This window comes from Telopea speciosissima, chromosome 4, assembly GCF_018873765.1.
Source record: "Telopea speciosissima isolate NSW1024214 ecotype Mountain lineage chromosome 4, Tspe_v1, whole genome shotgun sequence".
Lineage (NCBI taxonomy): Eukaryota > Viridiplantae > Streptophyta > Magnoliopsida > Proteales > Proteaceae > Telopea > Telopea speciosissima.
In genome coordinates, this window is record NC_057919.1 from 11,780,470 (window position 1) to 11,803,499 (window position 23,030).

The window sequence follows — 23,030 nt, forward strand, 5'->3', positions numbered from 1 at the left end:
TGTGAGCGTACGTGAATCGTTCAGATGGAATCCAATCTGTGAGAATATTCTATCTAAACGGTTATGAGTCGTTCACGTACACTCATGTATGTGAAGATTCACCGGACTGACTTTTACTCATATTTGGAAAGCATCTCCATTTGAGAAACCTAATCCAAAATGGACCAACTTAGGTGAGAGAATATGGGACTAGGATCCTCTACAATACCGGCGGGGCGGCAGTGCACATCCGACGGCACAGCAGAAGCCAGGTGGCACACATGACACACATGACCTCTGTTGTACCGTCGGATGTGCATTGCCGCCCCGCCGGTATTGTAGAGGATTTTTATCCGAGAAATGCGCATCAAAGAGGCAAACCAAGCATGTTGGGCATGGGAACACTCGAGTAGGACATGTTCCAGTGTTTGTCTAACTATCCCGCTACAAGGGCACAACTCTGAAGGTACAACATTCTTGCGCTTGAGATTAACATTTACGCCATTTACATATATGCAAGGATCCCAGATGAAGTTTTGAATTTTTTGGGGCACTGTACGTTTGAATTCCACAAGGTTTTCAAACTGACTTAGGAACCAATATGTCAGTTTTGGAGGTAGAGATCGATTGAGAAGGGGTTAGGGAAGCTCCAAGTCAATAGGTTGACTTCACAAAAAAAGAGCCCCTGTGGAGACCCTAACAGAGTCAGTCCTGGCAATCTTCAAAGGTGAGAAGGATCTTGAGGATACTTTAGGTTGTAGAAAAAGACTTCTCAACTTTTTTTTTTTTTATGGAATTTCTCAACTTGATAATATCCCAATGTTCATCATTGATAATAAGACTGACACCCATAAAACTGGCATAGAGGAGGCTAAGGAAATTTCACTTTTTTAGCTTTGGATAGAAAGAACTCAGGGATCACTCCAAATCTGAATATCTTTACCATTTCCCACGAGCCATAGCAAACCCTTGTGAAGTAAAGCTCTACCTTTTATGATAGTTCTCCATGCACAAGAAGCTTTTTGAGAATATAAAGGGATGAGGAGAATGCTATATAAATTATAAAATAGTGCTTCAACCAAGTGCTCCCCCCCCTCCCAAAAAAAAAAATCTCAACCATAGTTTGGGTTTTGGATGACAAGATTAGGCTTGGTCCAAGCGGGAAAGACTGAAACAAACTATTTTTTTAATTTATCTACGGATTGAACTACTTTGAGGAAAAAATTTGGATCAATCCAGCACTTTTGGTCCTTTATGCCTGATTTGTTTTGGAGTATAAATTACATGTAAATTTTTCTATTTATCTTTTAATTTTTTTCTCTTTTATATTGAAATAAACATCGGTAAAACAAACATTAGAAAACTTTTCAACATGTAAAATACAATTTTCCTTGTAAAATTTTACGGCAAAACAAACAGAGTCCCTAGTAACAAATGGAGTCGATCTTCCAAAAAATATTAAATGTAATCAAATTCCCGTCACAAGATGGTGCACCCATGCCATATGATGTACTTGTTCGGATGAGGGTAAGCCAACGTGATGGAGGAATTCATAATTTTAAATCTAGACTAAACTACCAGTCGAACCAAAAACAACCTTGAACAAACCCTTTTTCAGTTCACTTCCTCTAAGGATATAAATGGATCAAATTTGAATCGAATATGACACCATGTATATTTGCATTTAATTAGCTTTCGATTGGATTCAAATAGTTTCTAAAAATCGAATTTTTTAATACTAATTCCCTTAAATGAATCCGAACACAAATCAAATATGGATATTCGATTATCCATTTATATTCCTAGTGAAGACTGAAGAGTGGCATCATGAGTTTGAAGAGAGTGGCGTTGTGGTCTCATTGTTTGCGTTGAGTTGTGGAGAATTGGTGAAGATGAAAATTCGAAAAAAAGAGAAGGTGAAAGGCTAAATCCACTACCCCATTTTAGTATTATAAAATATTATTTATAAAAATTAATGGGGAAGTAGTTTTCTGTCCGGGAGTGTGGCCTACACCAGCACTCCTATGTGTCTATCTCTCTCCTCCTCCAAACAAGGGGGCAAAGGTGTTTATTCATACGAGGAGGAGAGAAATAGACTCATGAGAGTACTGGTGTAGACCACACTCCCGGACAAAGAGTTTTTTCCCAAATTAATTAATCATATTTTATAATTGGACCTAAACGGATCGAATAATATCTAGTTTGAAATTGAACTATCTGTATGATCTGCATCCAAATAGCTTTCAAACAGATTCAAATAGTTTTTTGAATATGGATTCCCATAAAAGGATACAAACACAATTTGAATACTGATTTCCGGCTATCTATTTACATCCCTAGTTTCCTTTCCCCTGTTTTGACTGTTTTTAGTTTAAAAAGTTAAAAAAAATAACTGGTCTTATCTGGTTCAACTTTGGATAAAGTTTACAACTATGGAGGAATCATCACATATCCAATTGCTTACATCAGTTTAAGTTATAGAAACAAGCACACCAAGTGGTTTTTTTTTCATGATGTTACAAAAGTGCAGTCTCACAATTAAAATTTTTGTTTTGTTCACATATAGCTGTGACCTCATCTTTAAGCAAGATTCAAAACTCGGAATCAGATCCGATTCTGTCCTGGAACAGAATTGTCTTGGATCGGCTTTGAAATTTGTAAGATTTTCGTTCCTTGTGACCTCGTATAATCTTTATTTTGTTTTTATAAAACTGAGTTAGTGAACTATTGACTATCGTTGGGTTTAGTCTCTTAAGTTCAATATTAAAAAGTGATCACATGTATACCTAAATTAGTGTGAATATTTATGTATTTATGTGGACTTGATTATAATACCCTTTAATGGAAAAGGTGATATTTTGTTTCTCTGCATGATTGGTTCCTATCCTCACTCTATTGTTAGTATTGACTTATTAGATGCATGACTAAGAAACCCTAAAATTGAGAGAAAAGTAAAGGGTAGATAAGACCAAAGAGTTCGTGCAGGCAGTTTTCTTGTACCATGGATTTAGGTAATGCTTAAACACTCATCTATATATCAATTTCTATATTCGTATGATTCTCCGTTTATGTTGTATTAAATGTATCAATTCTATCAATTTCCGTACAAAGATCAGAAGATCTGACCAATCCGCTGATCTCAATTCTTTAAAGTGATAGGATTTGCCCTCATTAAAAAAAAAATAAGTGTGTTGTACTAAAGGGTAGAAAAGTAAAGTTATAGATTCTTTTTCATCAATCTCGTTACAACAAGATTTTTCAACTAGTGCCCAAAGTCGGACATGGATCTTTATCCTTTCTAGTTCCCTTGCTTGACCTAGTTCCCCTAGTGCCTCTAATAAGAAGGGGGGGGGGGGCAATGACCGCCCGACCCCTGCCCGAATACTCTACCCGGGTGGGGTCCACCCCCCCTAATTAGAATCATTGGGGAACTAGGCCGGGCAGAGAACTGAGAATTTAGCTCGTCTTCGGCTGGGGAGCACAGCACACCTAGGGTGTTGCCAGCCGTTGGGCTGTGCTATACACATCCTTAGGCATGCACTGAGATGTGTGCAGCACAGCTCAACCGTTGGATGCCACCTGGACGCGATCCTGATCCGAGAACTGAACTGGAGGAGATAATTTTCGCATTAACATCCTTTCACTTTTTGAGATAGAGAGAGAGAAAGTGCAGTAGGAACACAATCAAGTAGAAATCATTAAGTAATGACTGTTATTCCCTACATAACAATTAACTAGAAATCATTAAGTAATGACTGTTACTCCCTACGTAGTATATACACCAATACCATCAACTGGGCTTTGGTGAGAAGTCTCTCTCTTTTCTGTTTCTCTCTTATCTTCCTTATTTTCAAATATCGAATACGCATCAGGATCTGTCGAATCAAGACCGTCCACCGACCGACTTCACCTTCAAATAACAGAATACCAGTGAAGTGGACGCGAAGAAACGAAGCCCATGATTTTATTAGGTCCCCCCTTAAGCTATTCTCTCCACTTCTAACGACCTTTCGATCTCTACTTCTGTCTAATTCTCTTCCTCAGACCAACACTTATAAATCAAAAAAGTGGTCCTTGTCGTCACTTCTATCCTTCAAATCTTCTTTCTTCTTTCTTCTGTGTCTCTCTCACAGTATATGCTATAGTTATATCGTTACCAAGACACCACGCACTGTAACTGATCAGACATGGCCACGGAAACCGAAGAAGGTTTGGTAGTGATGAAGAAGGCGGAGATTGATACAAGGGCTCCCTTTCGTTCTGTCAAGGAAGCCGTCATGTTGTTTGGAGAAAGAGTTTTAGCCGGCGAGGTTTATGCCAAACAGCTCAAAGAGGTAGCTCAATTACTCCAATTGCTTTTCTCTCATTCATCTTCTCTCTTTAATTAATTGCCATCTTTTAGGCTTTGTTTGGTATGTATTCTTAGAATGCATTCTAGGTTGATTTCGCATTCTCGAATGATAAGAACAACTATTTTTAACATTGAATTCAAAAAATCATGGAGAAAAAAAAACCCATGTTTGAATTTTTATAGGAATTAAGGACAGTTTTTGCACACAAAAAATTTGGGCAAGAGGAATTTGTCATGATATTTGTGGGGAGAGTGGTACTATATATACCCATGAGTTTCTCTACGCAAAAGTTCGAGCTTTTGAGTTGGTTATTTATATGGTATTAGAACAGGTTTTCTCCAGACCTACCTCTGTTTATTGAATTCCGTTCTCCTCCAGCCGTGGCGGGAGCTGGAGGATCCAACCCAGCCAAAACAAGGGGGTTTGGTCATGTCACAGGCAGCACCATGCCTGTGAAATGACCAAACCCCCTTGTTTTGGCTGGGTTGGATCCTCCAGCTCCCGCCATGGCTAAAGGAAAGCCAGGTTCCCGTTTATCTATGCACGTGTATGTAGTTTCGTCTTATCTACACGTAAAGGGGAGTGTGGAGGGAGAATAGTTCTAGATCGATTACTCCTGAGATATTCTATCCTCTCATATACCTATTAGTTCCTCCATCCAAAAGTTTGAGCTTTTGAATTGAATATTTACAATATTATCAATCCTAATGCACTAAAATTATAAACTAAATCTTTACAGGGGTAGGTCTTTAATGTTGCTTGTACTTTAATCCAAGTTTCGAACCTTTGCAGCTGAAACACTTGTCTTTGGCTTTTCTTTATCTACAAAACTCCCTTGAAGCTTTGGGTTTAGTACCAAAGAATTGATCCCGAAGCTTTCAAGGAACAAAAAAAACCCAATTTCTAAAACCAAACCAAACCAAACCGGATCGGATATAATGGTCTGGTTCTTTCTATAAACATGGTTAATCTGATTTTAAGGCCTTGGCTACATAGTATTTTCTCCAACTAAACTTGGATTTGCTTTATTAGATTCGAGCAGGTGAAATCAGTCATGGGAAGTCCAAGCTAGGAACAGTTACAGCCGAGCTTGAAGAGACAAAACAGAGCCTTCAAAAAGCAAGAGAAGAAGGTATGATGATGGCCAATTGCCTTTCTTCTCTTAGAGAAGAGCTAGAGAAAACAAAACGAGAGCTCCAACAAATGAAGGCAAAGGAAGCCCAGAAACAACCAATTTACTCAGAGATGGAAGACATCAAGTTCGTCGAAAACGCGATAACAATTGAAGTTGAGACACCAACAATACTTAAAGAAGAAGGACCAGAGCTCCAGAAGAGGAGATATGTGAAGTTTGCTAGCCCCCCTTCACTGGCTCAAGTTGTGAACCCTGAAGGTGGTGAAGTACTTCAGAGACAAACTTCTTCTTTGAAGAAGAAGAAAAAGCCCATAATCCCTTTAATTGGAGTGATTTTCTCTAAGAAAAAGGGAACTCATCAGGATGGTTCAGGTCCAAAAACCCCTGTTCATTAAGGCACTGGGGAAAAACAAAAACAAAAACACCCAAAATGTAATAATTGTTATCCTCTTTTTTTTTTTTTTTTTTGTGTTTTTGTGTTTTTGTTCCCCCCTCTCTTATTTTTCCTTATTTCCATTGAGTTAGATCGGCATTTTAAGTGCTAATAGTGTAAGCAGGGTTGAGAATGTTGCTTGAGACTGAAGAGATTAATGCAATAAAACATCATACGTATAGTGGAAATTATTTTTTCCATGTCTTTTGATAGATTTATTTGATCTTAGCTGTTTTTATTTCTAGGTATAAACTAAGAAGAACAATTTTCATATGAATGATAGCAATCTTCATGTGCTGCCACTCACAGATTGGAAAACTTAGTAGGAATCTGGTGGCGGCAGAGATTTTTTTTTTGGGGGGGGGGGGGGGAAATATATAATATATTAAAGGGAAAAAGTCCTTGCGTGGGATGCATAGGCCACACCCACACATAGTGGGTGACGGAATGACCCCCTAGTCCCCATGTATGACAGAAATTCTACCGCAATTTTCCTATATTAAAACAGAAAAGAAAAACAAACAAAAGCCATAAAGGTTATCCAAGAGATGAGACCCTAATAGAAGGGACTAAAAACAAGCAACCACGAAGGGGATGGATCTTTATCCCCGTACCTACCAGTCAAATTCCTCAATTCCATCTAATAAAGAATGGAAATGACCACCTTACTCCCTGTCCGAACACATTGCACGGGTGGGGTCCACCTCCCTTTGTAAGAGGGAATTGAAGAAATTGACGGACAGAAAAATTGAGGTGATAATTTCCCAGCTTCAACAAAATCTAGAGGGAGGGGACAAAACAGCCAATAAAAAGAAAGGATATAAAAAAGGCGTGGGGGGAGGAAATCCCGGAAACAAGGAGCAAAGATGATATTACAAAAAAAAAAAAAAAAAAAAAAATTTGTGGGGGGTGGGGGTGGGGGAGGATTAAGAAAAGATCCTATTAACAGGCAAGATGCCTATTTCTATTAGTATCTCGGCATAGTGGCACCCTACACAGTTAATGATTATTTTATTTCTAATTTCAAAGGTGATGGTATCCCATATTTGATTAGTCATGTGCGACGAGAAAGTCCATCTTTTTTTGTTTATCCTCCATCATATATGATGAATCATTGCACTAAAAACCAACTTGCTAAGAATACCACAAGAAGATTTATTGTTACAAATATTTTCAAGATTTACCTCCATTCTTTGTCAAAAGGAAGGATTACTCTAGGAGTAGGCCAATATTTTCTAAGAATGTCTTTCCAGATAGAGTTGAAGAAGGGACAGGAAAAAAACAAATGGTCCACACTTTCAGTTGAGTTCCAACAAAGACAACAATTGGAGATAGATTTCTCTAAATTAAAAACTCTTGGGTGAGAAGAGAATTGGTCAAAGTTCTCTAAAACGAAAAACAATGTCTTGGGGTGCAGGAGCTAAACCAAACGATCCTATACCAAGGGAAATTTGGGGTTTTCGTTCTCATTAAACTCCAAGCAGGAGTAAATTTTTTTGGAAAAATTCACAAGCCACTGAACCAAGTCCTTATTGCCTATAGATCTCAAACGCTCAAACGAATGCTAAGAAACTTACTCTAAACATCAATAAGAACATGAGAATTTCTACGACTAAGAAGCCAAGAATCATCACGAATAATGGAAGACACCTTAACAACCCTATCTGAATCAACATCATACCTAATTCTATCAGCATATTTAGAGATTAGCACACCATTATGATATCAATTATCAAGCTAAAGAAAGGACCATAACTGTCATCAATAGAAGACTGGATATAATCAGAGATGATGTACTTATGTTTAAGATTCTTTTTTCAGGCCCAAGAGGCATCTATAGTGTCACGCCCCCATCCCAACAAGGGATAAAATACATTATAAGGGGTGACTAGGACGACGCGTGTCATCCTACTAAGCTGCCAGGATCACTGACACAGTGTCCCAACGCACAGTCATAACCAATATTAAGACAATATAATATTAGAGTGTGGAAAGAGAAATATTATATTCCAAAGGATCAATAGTTTTTCGGAAGCGTATAAAATCAAATAGTTACAAGATGATCAAAGCCTAGATGATAAATACTGTAATTAATCCATTTTCCATTACCATCTAATAACTATCAACAAGGGTATAACAGTAAATGTTTATACATGGGCCTACGCCCTAAAATAAATAGAAGGGGAACAAGTCCCAAGAATTCTCACGGCCCGTAGGCACAATCGTCACAAGGACACCCATTGCAATGTTCCTCTAACACAGCTTCTGGCTCCTCCGTACCTGCATCATAATCTAAAAAAGTATGTACACGAGGGGGTTAGCTCCACTGAGCCAGTGAGGGGATGGGGATGCACAAACACACAATTCACATAGTCCAATGATGCATGCATATGTTAAATAAATTTTCCACCTAACATCACAACTAAGTCAGAGGTATATGCTACTGTGACAACTCGGGAGACACTGTGGGTCACTTAACTTATCGCCACAATGAAACCTCAATTGTCACCTGGGACCTACGCCGATCGAAGCCTCCAAGACCACTCTGGCGGACCCGATAACCAATACTACCATGTGGCCTCTCCCACCTCCACAGTAATCCGGTGTACTGATTACCCAACACCTAAACCCCTGTTGGTAAGGGTCGTAGCATAAGGGTGTAAAATTCTAGCCGCAGATATACTACATGCAAGTCCTATCGTCCCGAGAGGTAATCCGGGCGCATCAACTTTTCATCTGATTTAGTGCCCGGTTACCAGCACGGCATGGCACATACAGTTCAACATGACATTCAACATAATTACTTCATAAATGTATATAGTATCCGGGGTTCCGGCACCAGCACCGAGACCCGTCAAAGTAAAGCATCTTCAATCAACATCATAAGAAGCATATATAAAAGTATGCAATATGCGCAAGCATGCTTAATAATTTATAATAATAACATAATATACAATGCAATAATAATATCAAGCCCAAACAACCAAACCCACTCACAATATGTGTTATGTCCCGATGTTATGAGTTGTCACCGAAATCAAGTAACACGTCACAAGATGAAAACTTTAAACCTAAATAAAGAGTGAAAACATGGTTAATTAAGTAAAGGGACGGATACTCAAAAGGTCTCCCATAATCACTTTAAGTACAAGGTTTCAGAAGTAGAGTGGTTGCAGGAGTGGTTTCATGCCCAATTTCTGCAACCACAGGTAAATCCTAGGAAACCAGGGGCTCAGGATAGTCTCAGTCCAGTGCGGTTGCAATAGTGGTTTCTCAGGAAATGAAATCGCACATAAATCCTAGCTTTCCAGGGGCCTTCTCAGGGTGGTTTCTTGTAGGTCTGAAACCACATGTAAAACCACATACCTGCAGAACCGAAATTGAAAGGTTTCTCACCCGGGATTCCTTTCCCAAGGGGTTTAAAGGTAGGGAGGCTTCAAGAAAGCTTCCTTCTAGGTCCATTAGGGTTCTAAGACCTCATTAGGTCCATGCAATCCCAAAGATTTAAGAGAAAAAACAAAGAAAACCTAATTTAGGACATAATAGGGTAGAAACCCTAAATTTCTCAAATGGAAAGAGATGGCTTAGGCTTAGAGCTTGTAATGGAGTGAAATAACTCCACCATAGTCTAGGTTTAGAGGTTCCATCGATTCCTTGGGTTCCAAGAGAACTCTAGGTCAAATCTCTCCCATTTTCCAAACCCCAAAACCCAAAACCCAAAATAGAAGAAAAGAAGTGGGATTGAATGGCTTATCTACCCCCAATATAGAAGGTTCCATGTTGAGGCTCCAAGAAGTGATCTTCAAACCTCCAACCAAGATTCTCCATCCTTCTTCCTCCTTTTCTCCTTCCTTCTTTCTTCTTTCCTTCTTTCTTCTTTCTTCTTTCTCCTTTCTCTCATTTTTCTCTCCTCCACGATTTAGGTTAGATAGGAGAAGTAATGAGAATGAATGCTTCTCCCCCCCTCCCTTTGTCTTATTTATAGAAAATGGGCCTTGGGTCCTTTAAGTTAAATGGGTTGACCTATTGGTTTTAATTAGAAAATAACCCAATAAGGATGGGTCCAATTGGTTGGGCAATAAATAGAATAAAAACCCATTTTTTATCAAACAAGTCAAATGGGTCAAGTAGGTTGAATGGGTTGATCCAAGACAAATGGGTCATTAAGCCAAATGGGTACTTTAAGTTAAATGGGTCAAGAGGGCTTAATGGGTTGACCCATTAGTTCTATTTGGGTTAAAAAAAGGAATACCCAACTTTGGGTCAAATAGAGTTAGATGGACCCTTAGGTTAAATTACCACTTAAGCCCAATGGGCCTCTTAAGTTAAAGGGTCTGCCCACTAATTATAATTAGGAAAAACCTAATTAAGAGATGAGTTCACATAATCTGGGTATAATTGCTCTTCACATGTTTCCCCAAGGCAAGTGGGACCTACAAATAAAATATTTTCAACTCAATTAAAATAGCCTAGGCTGTCCAAATCTTGACCCGCACTTCGAGGACATCGAGGAAAAGGGTAAATAAATAAAATTAAGGGCTAGAATTTACTATTTCCTTGTCATGGTTTGTCCCCCATGACCCCGAATAGTTTCCTCCATAGGTAAACCCGCACTGTGGTTAATAATTTTGTAGCTGGGTTTGACCACCAGTGAGAATAGCTTACCAGCATATATGGCAGTGATAACTACACGTCACGGGGAAGAAATAATAATTAATTATGATCCGAGGTGCGGGTATAACATATAGGGCACACGATTGTCCAAATAGAACTAGATTTGAGATTTTTGAAGTAAACCCAGTCAACCCAAATGGTCTATTTTCCTGGAGGCAATATACCAATTAAGTTTGTCAATTCCTTTATTCTATGCAGATTTAAACCCAACTAATGGGATGAAGAAATTTAAAGCTATCATGGTCCTTCCACAGGAAAGATGACATAAGAGACTCAATTTTTTAAGAGATAGAAGTTGGAAAGCCAAAACCATATGCCAATAAATATAGCAATTTTGCATAATTGATTTAATAAGTTCTAGATGACCCGAATAGGAGAGTAATTTACTCTTCCATATTTGAAGTCTCTTGCTAAGCCTATCTAGGATAGGAGAACAGAGATGCACATAAAAAGCTTCGGTGAAATAAACAGTACACCCAAATAAGGAATTGAGGTATACTGTCCCTGTCATTTTTTTGCCCTTTTCTGTTTTTTGACCGAACTGGTCATCGTTTGACTTCATTTAAAACTTGAACCGTCCCTTTCTTTTTTTTTTTGGGGCCAAATGTTCTTTGTGTCGGGGGTACAATTATGCCCAGATACATGGGAGTGGGGGAAATGATCACCTTACCCTTTGAACGGCAGACCCATGTGTCTTGGGCGCAGTCTGCGCCATGAAATGGAGAACATCAGCCCTTTTTTTTTTTAACAGTTCGATTTTTCCTAACTATGCTCTGGGCCAAGTTCTCTTTTTTTATTTGACTCAAATGACTCATCCGAGTCAATACAGGGCTTTCCAAAATTTGATCTACCACAAAGTTGATTTAATCACATATAAGTCCTCTAAACATGAAGACCTAGGATCCCTACGTGTAGACGTGTAGTGTCCCTCTTTATGTTTTTGCTTTTTTGTCTCTTGTCAAGTAGAAAGAATATTCATTACAAAAAACGAAACACCTCGGAAGCATCAATAATAAAGCTCACAAAAGGCAACCCAACCAAGAATATCATCTTTCCCACAAAATATGCACTAAATTTGAGTCAACAAACTCATTAGCCAATAATATTTGATTTCTCTCTTACTCAAATACTTTTCAAAATCAGAACGGGCCTTAGATTGTACAAGCCCAGGCCCAATAAATACTAGTCCTGTACAATCCAACTTCCTGGCCCAACGATCGGACTGGAATATCCCACAAGAAAATCCTAGATTTGAGTCGGTATCAGATCAGCAGAATCGCCTGGATCGGATCGATATCGGTCAAGGGTAATCCTGATTTTGGGGGATCCAGATCTTCTACGGTGCACTGCCCATAGCGGCTTGAGCGGCGCAGACACATGGGCTCATGCAGTGACCGTCTTACCCCTGCCCAAGCAGGGGTAAGGTGGTCATTGTGCATGCCCATGTGTCTATGCCTCTCAAACCGCTACAGGCAGCACGTCGTAGAGGATCTCAATTGGATTCTGGGGCAATTACCAATTTCGATCTTCTACTGCCAAGCTGCTTGGCAGGACAGTGCTGCCCAGACATGGCGTTGCGCATAATGTCCGCCTTACCCTTGCCCAAATGCCTTGCTCGAGTGGGGGTAAGGTGGTCATTGTGCACAGCACCGTGTCTGGGCAGCACGGTCCTACTGGGCAGCTTGATAGTAGAGGATCTGGATCCGGCAATTACCCCGGATACGGATGAAGGGTAAAAAGGTAAAAAAATCAAAATTTTGAGTGAAAATCAGGGGTAAATATGTCTTATCTGGGCGATCCAGGGTCCATACGGATTCCTAAAACCCTGTCCTTGACTGTTACATAGGTTGAAACCCAGGTTTGAGCCAGAAGCAGAAAGAAAAACCTAAATCGATAGTTAATCCCTTTCGAAACAGAAATACCAAAGCATTGAAATCTGTTTGTTTTGGTGAGAATCTATCACAAATGCACCATATCTATTGTTGATCACTGAGAAAATCTTATAAATCGTTTATGGAAACGTGAGAACATACACAAAAACTATTTCCATACAAGAATCCCCATCAGATCAAGGAAGACAGTAATCTCTAATCCATTCTGCAAGCTTCAGATCATAAGAACATACGATTTGTTGAAGAACTCTCAAACTTGAGCATCAGAGTTACTGCTTATTCCTTCTTGGAAAGATTTGTTGAAGAACTCTATGCAATCAGCAATGGCTTCAGGATAGTGGGAGTTTGGTGAGTAGTGATAAGAACTGCAAGAAGTCTTGGGAGGTTCAGGTCCGTCACCGGCCGGTCTTTGCCGTCTAACAACAGATGCCGCCGATGAAGTTCTAGAGGGAAAAGATAAGATGAAACGCATTAGAATCTTTCTGAAACGATTGAAGAGCTTCATGGTTGAGATCGAGGTTCAACCTTAGCTGCTAGAAGTACTTGCCACCCTTCACCCTTCTTAACCTCTTACTTGTATCACCTTCTTCTCTCTTGGAGCTTACCAGATGCTCCTTGGGAAATGTAATGTTATCATGGATGTCGGTTTGGGTAATGGAGAATTAGAGAGAACCCATATGCCCAAATCATTCAAGGAGGGGTTTCTCATGTCTCATGTCTGTTTCAAAAGATTATTTTAGTATTTTAATTTGATTGATACTTCATCTTCTGCTAAAAGTGGTTAATCACTGACCCCTCTTTGCTCCATGATAGACACTTGTATAAGAGTACTATGTCAGAAGTAGAACTAAACTAATGCCTTTGGTTTTAATTTGTTGATTAATTATTTATTCGCAATCATATTGTTAAATAATCTATGATTAATTAGTAAGTTTTAGTTTCCTGCCTTTCTCTCCCTCTCTCTCTCTCTCTCTTTCTCTGGTTTGATCTTGGTTGTAGGTGATGATATGAGAAACCCGAAACTTAAATCAATTCACCATATATAAAAGCCTGGTTGGTGATGTAGATTTTACATAAAGGATTTGTAGAAAAGGCAAAAGCCTAAAACGATGCAGAAAAGAATGGAAATCACAAATAATAATCATACAATGTAGACAAAGATATACGTGGTTCGATAAGATTACCTACGTCCATGGGTAAGATAAGGTTTGCTTCACTATCAATGGAGAATAGAATTACTCCCGTTCGTCCTCACACCTCTCAGATTACAGAGAAAACCATTTCACTACACATATTCAGCAAAACCCTACATAAACACGTATTAACGAAATACCTATGTAACTCTAAAAATTTTTCCTCAAGGATTGCCGCCCTTAAACCCCTGCGTTGACTTATTAATTCATTGAGGCCCTAGTAACAAAGATTAATGTGCAAGGTGGGTCAATTCTTCCAGGCCTCTTAACGGTCCTTCAGAATCAGTCCACCATTAATGCAAGCAACGGAATACAAGACATCGTAGCCCCCCCCTCCCCACACCAGATCATTTGGTAGATAGCAACTAACATTATTTCTTGATTGGATGTTCGTTGGTGTTTTAGGATTAAGATCATAGACGTAGCATAGGTAGTTAGGATGTGAATTATAAAATCACCATTTGCAGCTCTTAGCCTTTAACAAGATTGGATTGCTTTATATAGTGTGTTTTTATGTAATGCCTAATTTTTATGAGCTTTCTAGCCGACCTAAAAAGGCATGAATGCCTTTGAATGGTGTTCGTGTACCAGAGTGATTATGGTGGGGCAGCAAAGCTTTTAAGAACAAGAGGCTACGGAATATTTTTGATTTCTTAGTTTGAGTAAGCAAAGGAAAAGAGAATGTTTCTCACGCCTTGAAAAAAGATATATGAGAAAGATGAGACTGAAATAGACTTCTAATAATACATAAAGTGCAATTGTTGTAGGTAATAATTTGGTAAGACGTAGGAAAGAGAATTATGTCTTGGACATGTCTCTTAATTCATAAATTAAAAGAAGGGGTGTTGTTCTCTGTGCCGCAGCACAGGCTGCACCAAGGGCCTAAGGCACATGGGGATGGGCGCAATGACCACCCTGCCCCCTGAGTGACAGGCCTATGTGCCTGGACCCAGCCTGTGCTGCTGCGGCACAGAGAACATACCTTATTGTTGTGTTCCTCTGGCTCTATGCCACTTTCTCGTAAATTAATTAACTTATGGAAGAATGACAGTACATGAATTAGTCCATAGATTAGATAAGCTTCTCATTGGTGACCAAACCCCGTTTCGCCAACAAAGAAATTATCCTTGAGGATTTCCCACATGCATAGTAACATCTAGAAGGACCCTTAATTGGGTGGATATTCCAAGGAAACTCACTTCTATAATATGCTTTGCCACCTAAAGGTCCTACATTATGTGAGACATGGTGATTAGAGAAACGATGGCTGTACTCATGTATCAGGCTGAGTACATTTTTTTAGGGGAAATTGAAGGATAGAGCAACTTTGTTAAAGGTCTTAGGGAAATCAGAGGATTGTGCGACTTAGTTAAATATAGCAAGCCATGCATGTTAAGCGTCACTTTAGAATTTTGAAGGGTAGGAGTTGAAACTCCAGTCCAGCCTGTTTAGGTTAACTCCTCAATGATTTTTGATGAGTTCTTTTTTATTTTTCTTTTTCTTTTTTGGTGCAAGGCCCCACACCGGGTCAAACAAGGATCACTACAAAAAAAAAAAATCATCTTTAATGGCGGTAAAAACCGCCACCATTTAAATGGTGGGGAAGGGAGGTTGTTGGGTCGAACCCTCCACCTTGTTACTGTACGACTATACTATTACTACTATTTCAAGAAAGGTGGTGGGGGGGGGGGGGGGGAAGAGGGAGGTTGGTGGGTCGAACTCTCAACCTTTCCTAGACTTATGCTAGACTCAACTGTCTACCCACCTGCCATTAAGCTAGGTAGAAGCTCAAAGCTCATACCGTCTTTAATTTGATGAGTCCAACTCTTAAATACTTGATTGATACACCAAAAGCTTGAGAACTGATGAAACACATTAAATCAAGCCCTCTAATCCTATCCCATATTAAGTTGGCCTAAGTTAACGCCCATATTCTAAATTTGAGTCCCATCAGGCGTATTACCATCAATATGATCTAATAGACTGGATTCCGATGACCTACCTGATGGAAGTCCTATGTATTATTAGGATTCAAAACCAACAATTTTTTTTTGCATAATGTGATATCTGAATTCCTTTTGGTCATAGAAATTAAAACATATACAGGGTGATGATAAATCTAACTTCAAGGTTCCCTTGGTTTGTAAAGATGTAAGTAATTGAAACCGAATTGAAAACAGATTATTATTAACAACGATGGGCATTTAAGTACTGAGCCTATATTTCCTGATCCAGTATTTAATTAGGTATGCTCCGAGCCTAGTTTATGGGCTTGTTTTAGGGCCCATGTTGGGCAGCAGCGGGCCAGGTTCAGGCTGGACCATCTGAATTAAAGCTCCTTATCTATGGTCCAAAAGCATATTGCTTTGCACTCAGAGAGGGTGCATAGAAACGAGTGGGGATGGTGTGATACACAATATAATATGCTTCATTAATCGAGTTTATCAACCATCTTAACTGTGAGTTTAAAGGCTTAACCCTAACCAACACAAAGAATAGGTTACTTGGGACAAACATTAAAAAGGGTATACGCAATGCACGAGACTCCTGCCACTGTATGGTCTAACAGGGTCATAACAGACACGTACAGCTTTACCCCCCCCCCACTTCGCGAAGAATGTTTCCCACCTTGAACCGTTTTGTGAAAACGATATTTCTTGATTCGAACCTGAGATCACTAATAGAGAGTGAGAATGGATCATTTGCACCTATCGACAGGTGAACGTTCATCTCAGAGCCAATCACTTTTTAATTTTATTTTCATAAAAACCCCTCCTCTCCTTGTAAATGGCAAAAATAGGACAAGTGGTTGGCTTTCATATGTACGTTCACCTGTTGGTACATGCAGAGGAACCGAACTCTAATAGAGTAACCTTATTGTTGCACTGAACCCTCTACTTGGGACAAACATTGTCAAGTTACATATCTAACCCCTCCAAGATTCTATGCCAAAAACAAAAAAATTTTTTTTTTTTTTTGGGAGAGTTATGAGTATGCTAGCATCCCATATGTCTATATCTCTCTCTTTCCCATTTTGAAATGACTCACTTACCCTTCCAAGGGAGGAGGAGAGATATAAGACACATAGGGTGCAAGCATACGGTATACCGCTAACATATCCAACCTTTTCCTTTTTTTAAAAAAACACCATTGGAGGTGATAATAAAAAGATGTAACCATTAGAGACAGGAAATCCAATTCAATGCGTGGTGGTGATTCAACCACACAAATACCATGGTTCTAATTCTACAATCCTTTGCCAACCTAACCCTTAAGACGATTCTTCCATTAATGGAGTTTCTCTCTCTCTCTCTCTCTCTCTCTATAGGATTGCAGATGAACTGTTTGACCAAAACAGGGGCGGCTGTTCTTTTGATGTTTGGTCGGTTGAATTGAATAGAGGTATGGGAATGGCATGATCGTATTAAAAGAAATTTGGCTAATGCACATGTAACCATGTGACCCTTCTTACCACTCTGCTCGAGACAAACAGCAAACCAATGCCATCCATTACTGCTCCTCGGCTATAACTCAAGCAGAGACAAGCACATAAGCCGCCGAACCAAAGGCGACTGTCACTGCCTTCAAGCTTCAGCTCATCTATCCCTCCTTCCCTTAAGTACTTGGAATAATATTAATCTATCTAAGCATGCATGTGATACTTGATTCTAAACTTCTAAGAGAGACAAAAAAACTATTCAAGAAGTCTCTAAGAGGGAGGACCATTGGACCACTTGTATAAAACAAAAAAATTCACAAACAGATTGCACAAGTTGGGCTGATTTACATATACATTTGAGTTGGCAGTAGATGAGTCGTCCAAACATTTCCTTAAGTAATCCCATTTTTTAGGGAAATTTTCTTGAAAGGCCAATGGTTTTGGACTTGAGGGGTAATGCCGATTCTTGGTCCCCTTCCTCTCCTCCTCAGTTCTACAAAGGCCTAGACTTTCTCAATCCATGTTTCCTGCCAAAATTTCTAGACAAGTTATCAATGCAATAATAGGATATGGCCAAAGCCTTCAACCCAAAGGTTTAGGAATCAGATTAATTTGGACCACTTTTTAATTTTTTGGTTGAACCAGATGGTCCATTATTCAAATATAGTCCAATTGCTTATCTAGCGTATGGCAAAAGGTTTCATGGACTGTAGGTCCAGATGGGATCTCTAGTATGTACGTACCTCTCTCTCTCTCTCTCTCTCTCTCTCTCTCTCTTTCTTTCTTCCATGAAATGACTTCGATGATCTCTACCATACGATACTATTTTGTTGCACCTTATTGTGTGTTTTTCTCTATGTCACTTGCTCAGATAACCCTCTCTCTTAAATAAATTAGGAAATGATTTATTTTTTTGGGTAAATGAAAATTTTCAAACCCGAATTCATTCGTATATCCATCCATGTATTTGCAATTTGGTATAGTTCCCGTTGTAGTTTCAGTCGTCATCATCCTTGCCTTGGTGATTCAAAGTGTTATCTTGTGACTTCGTCAACTTTGGTTGGACTGAAACCTAAAATGTGAGCAAGGGACTTCAAGTCTAACGGTCTAAGACTACATACACTCATATCAATTTGCTTCATTATTGTGATTATGACCATAAGACGATCAAGATTATATTGGTTTTAAGAGGAACAAAAAAATTCTAGAAAATTAGCTTCCACTTATCACATTTATTTATGTTGATCATTTGTCATTTCTTAACTATACATGAAGGGGAAACATATTTAGGCATGATTTAGTGAGGAAAAGAGTTCATCTTTGTTATAAAGTCGTTATCCTCCACCGGTGCTCAATTCAAAATAAAATATAATTTTTTAATTTTTTTCGCTTTACATTTTAGTAAGAATTTTTTAGTTTTTTTCACATTTGGGTTGTGCTCAATTAAACGGAATAATAGTATAAGAACACTTTCTAGTGGTAAAAACATATTATGAGTTTGAAAAATAATTTTGAACTCCATATCTTTGTAGTTCCCATTATACAATTAAGGAGAAGGTTCTCTGAACAAGATAACAACCATGTGAGGTTTGAGGAGGCGCAATGTACGCCTTAGGCTCAAAGAGTTTTTTCCTTTACAATATATATCTCAATTTACTATCTTCCATAAGCAATGTGGGACTAAAGAATTCTCACTCTTTAGGGTTATTAGAAGCAACATAGAGGAGGTCATAGATTCTCTAACCTTGTGGAAAAAAACAATCAAACAAATTCAAGGATTATTTTATCCAAAAAAGGAAAGAGGATACAATAAAATTGCAAAATTCTATGTGCATGAATTTAAAAGAGAAAAAAATATTCCTAATTATAGGAACTGTCCCCTTGTTTCGATGGTTCTTGATCCTTGCAAATAATTATGTGTTTTAAAATATTTTTCCATGCATTAATTTGTTCACCCCCATGATTAGAGGACAATCAAAGTGTTTATAGCATTTAGATAAATGACACATACTACCACATGCTATAAATAACTACTATTATGCCGGGGGATCTTTCCCGAAAACAAACCCTCCCCCTCCCCCAAAAAAAAGAGAGTAGAGTAGACTAAGGGTGTCAATTTGGGATCAGAACCATGAACCGTCCTGCTAAAACCCGATACCGGATCGTCCCATTTACTAATGATAAATGGGATGGGATGGGATGGGACGGGACGGGATTCCCAACGGTACCAGTATCGAATGATACCAAAACTACTAGTACCGTTTAAAAAGAAAGAGTATATAAGATTAAAAAAAAAAAAGAGAAAGGGTATAAGAATTACGATTCATTAGGGTTTCACTAATTGTCTTTTGAATATGAAGAGGAACAATAGGTCAACAGCCGTAGCTTGAAGTCCCTCCTCACAGAACCTGCTACAGTGCTACTTCCTCCTCCCTCCTCCCTCGACCAACTATATCTACTAGGTTCTTCCTTTTTGCATTTCGTACATCGTACTTCGTACCGTACTACCATGTGACATGTGTGATAAATAGAGTTTTGTTTAGAAAAATCAAAAAGGAAACACAACAGGATTCTTCTATTTTGTAGGAATTTTCTAAATTTAAAAAAATGAGAAGCTTATTACATGTGATCTTAGGGAATTTGAAGAAATAAAACTATGTTTTCATAATTTAAGTTGCTTTATAAAAAGCAATAGAAAACTTAAATTTCATGATAGTGAAAAAATTCTACAACATTAATAAACCCGTCTTGTTATTCTCATACTCTGCCAACGATATAGGGTTGACTGGTTCCTTGAAAAAACTGCCCCAAAACGGACAAGCAGGCGACTTATGTAAGAACTAAGCACAACCCCCTATGGCCCACGCGGCTTATTTGGGTTTTAATTTTAAGAGCCGCCTCAAACGAAGGAAACACCTCGCCATGTTGGGTCTTAGTTGAACACACACACACTTAAGGATGTTATATTTTTTCAACTAAAAGTGTTAAACAAAATTATATTGAATCATTTAAGTTTTTGTTTGGTAATAAAAGTCTTTACTAAATTCAATGTGCAACACACATGGAAGGAGAAAAGCACATCTCTTGAATCCATGGAATGGAATTGGGTTAAAACTGTCTTCAACGTCACTGACAGTACCGTCCAAGCCTTGGAATCAACCAAGCCGTTGGTCTCCCATTGAACAAAGTTGAAAATATAACAAATAAAATATGAAAACAAGAAAATAATATCCTCCAAGATTGATCGAATCATTTAAGTTAAGATCAATGAATCAATAATTATTTGATTTGGTTATAATTTTATGTCAAATAAAAAAATGGATTAGAGTTTGAACAATTTTCTTTGGTTACTTTGGACTAAAATTTGGCCATTAAGATGTATGTGGGGTCATCTATTACATGGATTAATCAATGTACAATCAAATGACAAATAGTGAAGAGTTGTATTTCACATGGACAAATCCATGTAATGTGTAAAACCCACAAATTTTTTTATTTTTATTTTGGGAATGGGAGGTGTTCAGTCTTTGGCCGACTAATTCCCCCAGGGCTCATGCACGACCCTACAACACACACGAACCAGGAGATACTGGGGGCTCCTATGTTCACGAGGGAATTTCCTCTCAGGCGGGTGGCCCCAAAGGGGGAGGCGGAGTTGAACTCAGGACCTTCAGCTTCCTTAGGCCTCGTCCCTGCCCAACTGCACTGTCCCTTGGGGTTTAAAACTGATAAATTGTTAAACTGAATCAAACCAAATATGAATCGAATAAAAACAAATAAGTCAAATAATTAAACCGAATGAAACAAATCATGAATCAAATTAAACTGTTAACACATTACAAATCATACAAAAAAACCGACTAATCGAAATTGAACCCTTAATAAATCGTATACCTGGAATCGATTACAAACCGAGAACAAAGAGTAAAAGGTTTCGATTTAGGAATTTGAAACCGATTAATAATCAATTTTGTTCCAGTTTTATCAGTTACCATTTGAATCCAACTGTTTAAACCAGAACTGAACCAATTAAGCTTTATAAAGATTATCAAATAGGGCCACACAGATCCATGGTCGACAGTTACACATTATCATTGCTCGCATATTTTATTTAATGAGCCGAGCCGAGCCGAGATGAGATGAGCCAAGCTGAGCCGAATTGTGTACAATGTACACTACTTCCTCCTTTAAATAATAAGCAACGTTATTAGATTCCTTTCCTAGTTTCCTTTCTTTCCCTTTAGTTATAGCAAAAGGCACAAACGAGAGATTCAATGATTAAAGGAAGCAGGAGATGGGGAAGATGAAAGGAAGAAGAAATATGAAGAGCTCCTTCTTTTGTATGCCAAGACTCGGAGCCAATACCACCGACGGCAACAACACTACTCGTTTGTCGCCGATTTCTTTGTTGGATCGTTTCCGTGAAGCCGTTTTCCGTCTGATAATGATGTCTGCTCTCTCCAAAACCACTTCACAGCGAACCGGACCAATCAATAAATCGCCGATTTATTATCCACCGGACCAGCACCATAGCGAAGCCGTTGCGGACTGTATAGAGTTCATCAAGAAGAAGTCAGCGTCAACCACCGACGACGGGACCCGTGATTCTACGGCTAGTAGCTCTATAGATTCTACCGATCAGATGGTCTTTCCGGCTTTGCCGGTTCTTTGATTATACTATAAGCTGGTTTACTGGTTAGTTAACTGTTTAACTGTTTCTTAATTTTTCAGTTATGTCCGGTCACCGGTCAGCGGTGTGAGATGTAGATAGTAATTTAACTTGCATTATGACATGAGTGGTATGTAAAGGACTATACAATATTATTTTTTCTTTAGTTTTAATTTTTTCGTCCTTCCATTTTGATTCTATTTGTTTTCATGTAAAATTTTCACTCTACTTGAAATTTTTTTCATGTTTGTTTGTCATTTATTTATGGCAAAAGGCTTCCTGTGTGACCGTGCAAGTTCGTATACAACCCTTAGACGGGACAAGTTGGGATCGAAAATCCTTTTTTATATTTATAGGAAAAAGAGCTGTCTAAGTTTCTAGACTTTATATGTATGTATTGACCAATGGGAGCGTACGCACAAGTATCACCTTGGGTGGGATTTTCGTCTTTGCAAAAGACAGTATAATATTTTTACGTGTTTTTGTATTTAGACACAGGAGCCACGTAAGTCATGCGACCCAATAGTGTTCTTTTCTATTTATAAGTTTGATTGTTACAAAATTAGATAATTATGTCTGAAAACATATGAGCAAGAAGGGATCATCAAGGAGGATATGGACCTTCAAATTGGGACCTTATCAACCCCAAAATAGAATTATTATTTTTTGGGGGGTAAACATTCGAAGAATAGATTGTTACCGTTATAGTGCTTTGGGAGGCGAGGCCATCCCATAGCCAACTTGGAGGGGACCAGGACTAGTCACAGGACTTGGGCCATGGTAATTGTGATATAATGAATCGCTAGCTCTTGCTGTCTTTTGAACTGAAAACATAGGCCGGCAATTGAGTAATGACACATTCCCCTCTCTCCTCGTCCAATGGTTGAAGACATGACTGTGTTTGTATATAGACACCTCAATTATTTGATTTGGTTAAATAATTTGACATGAGGGTGGGAATGATTTTTTTGACTTTTAACAGCGATTTTATAAAACTGCTACCATATAAATCATTCATTATTTGTAGTATGGAACGAGTCAATCATCCACTTTGGCGTTTAGCTTGTTTTTTGTCCGAAGACAAAATTTCAAGCATTTGACGAGCATCCCAATTATCTGGCGAGCTATTTGATATTGAACTCGTGACATTTAAAAGTGGTTTAATTTACCCACTGCTAAGTATCTATATTTAGTAGCAATATATATATTTATCATCATAATATACATATTATTATATTAATTTTTTAGCTACGGTAATATTTTA

At 38.5% G+C, this 23,030-nt stretch overlaps 1 protein-coding gene across 1 annotated transcript; it reads left to right on the forward strand.

Annotated features, from left to right (window-relative positions):
- The first annotated feature begins 4,154 nt into the window (after positions 1–4,154).
- On the forward strand, positions 4,155–5,888 carry LOC122660293 (WEB family protein At1g75720-like). Its single transcript, XM_043855535.1, has 2 exons — positions 4,155–4,313; positions 5,364–5,888. Exons 1-2 carry the CDS (start codon positions 4,167–4,169, stop codon positions 5,859–5,861), a joined length of 645 nt encoding a protein of 214 aa, XP_043711470.1. The 5' UTR covers positions 4,155–4,166; the 3' UTR covers positions 5,862–5,888.
- Positions 5,889–23,030: the final 17,142 nt, after the last annotated feature.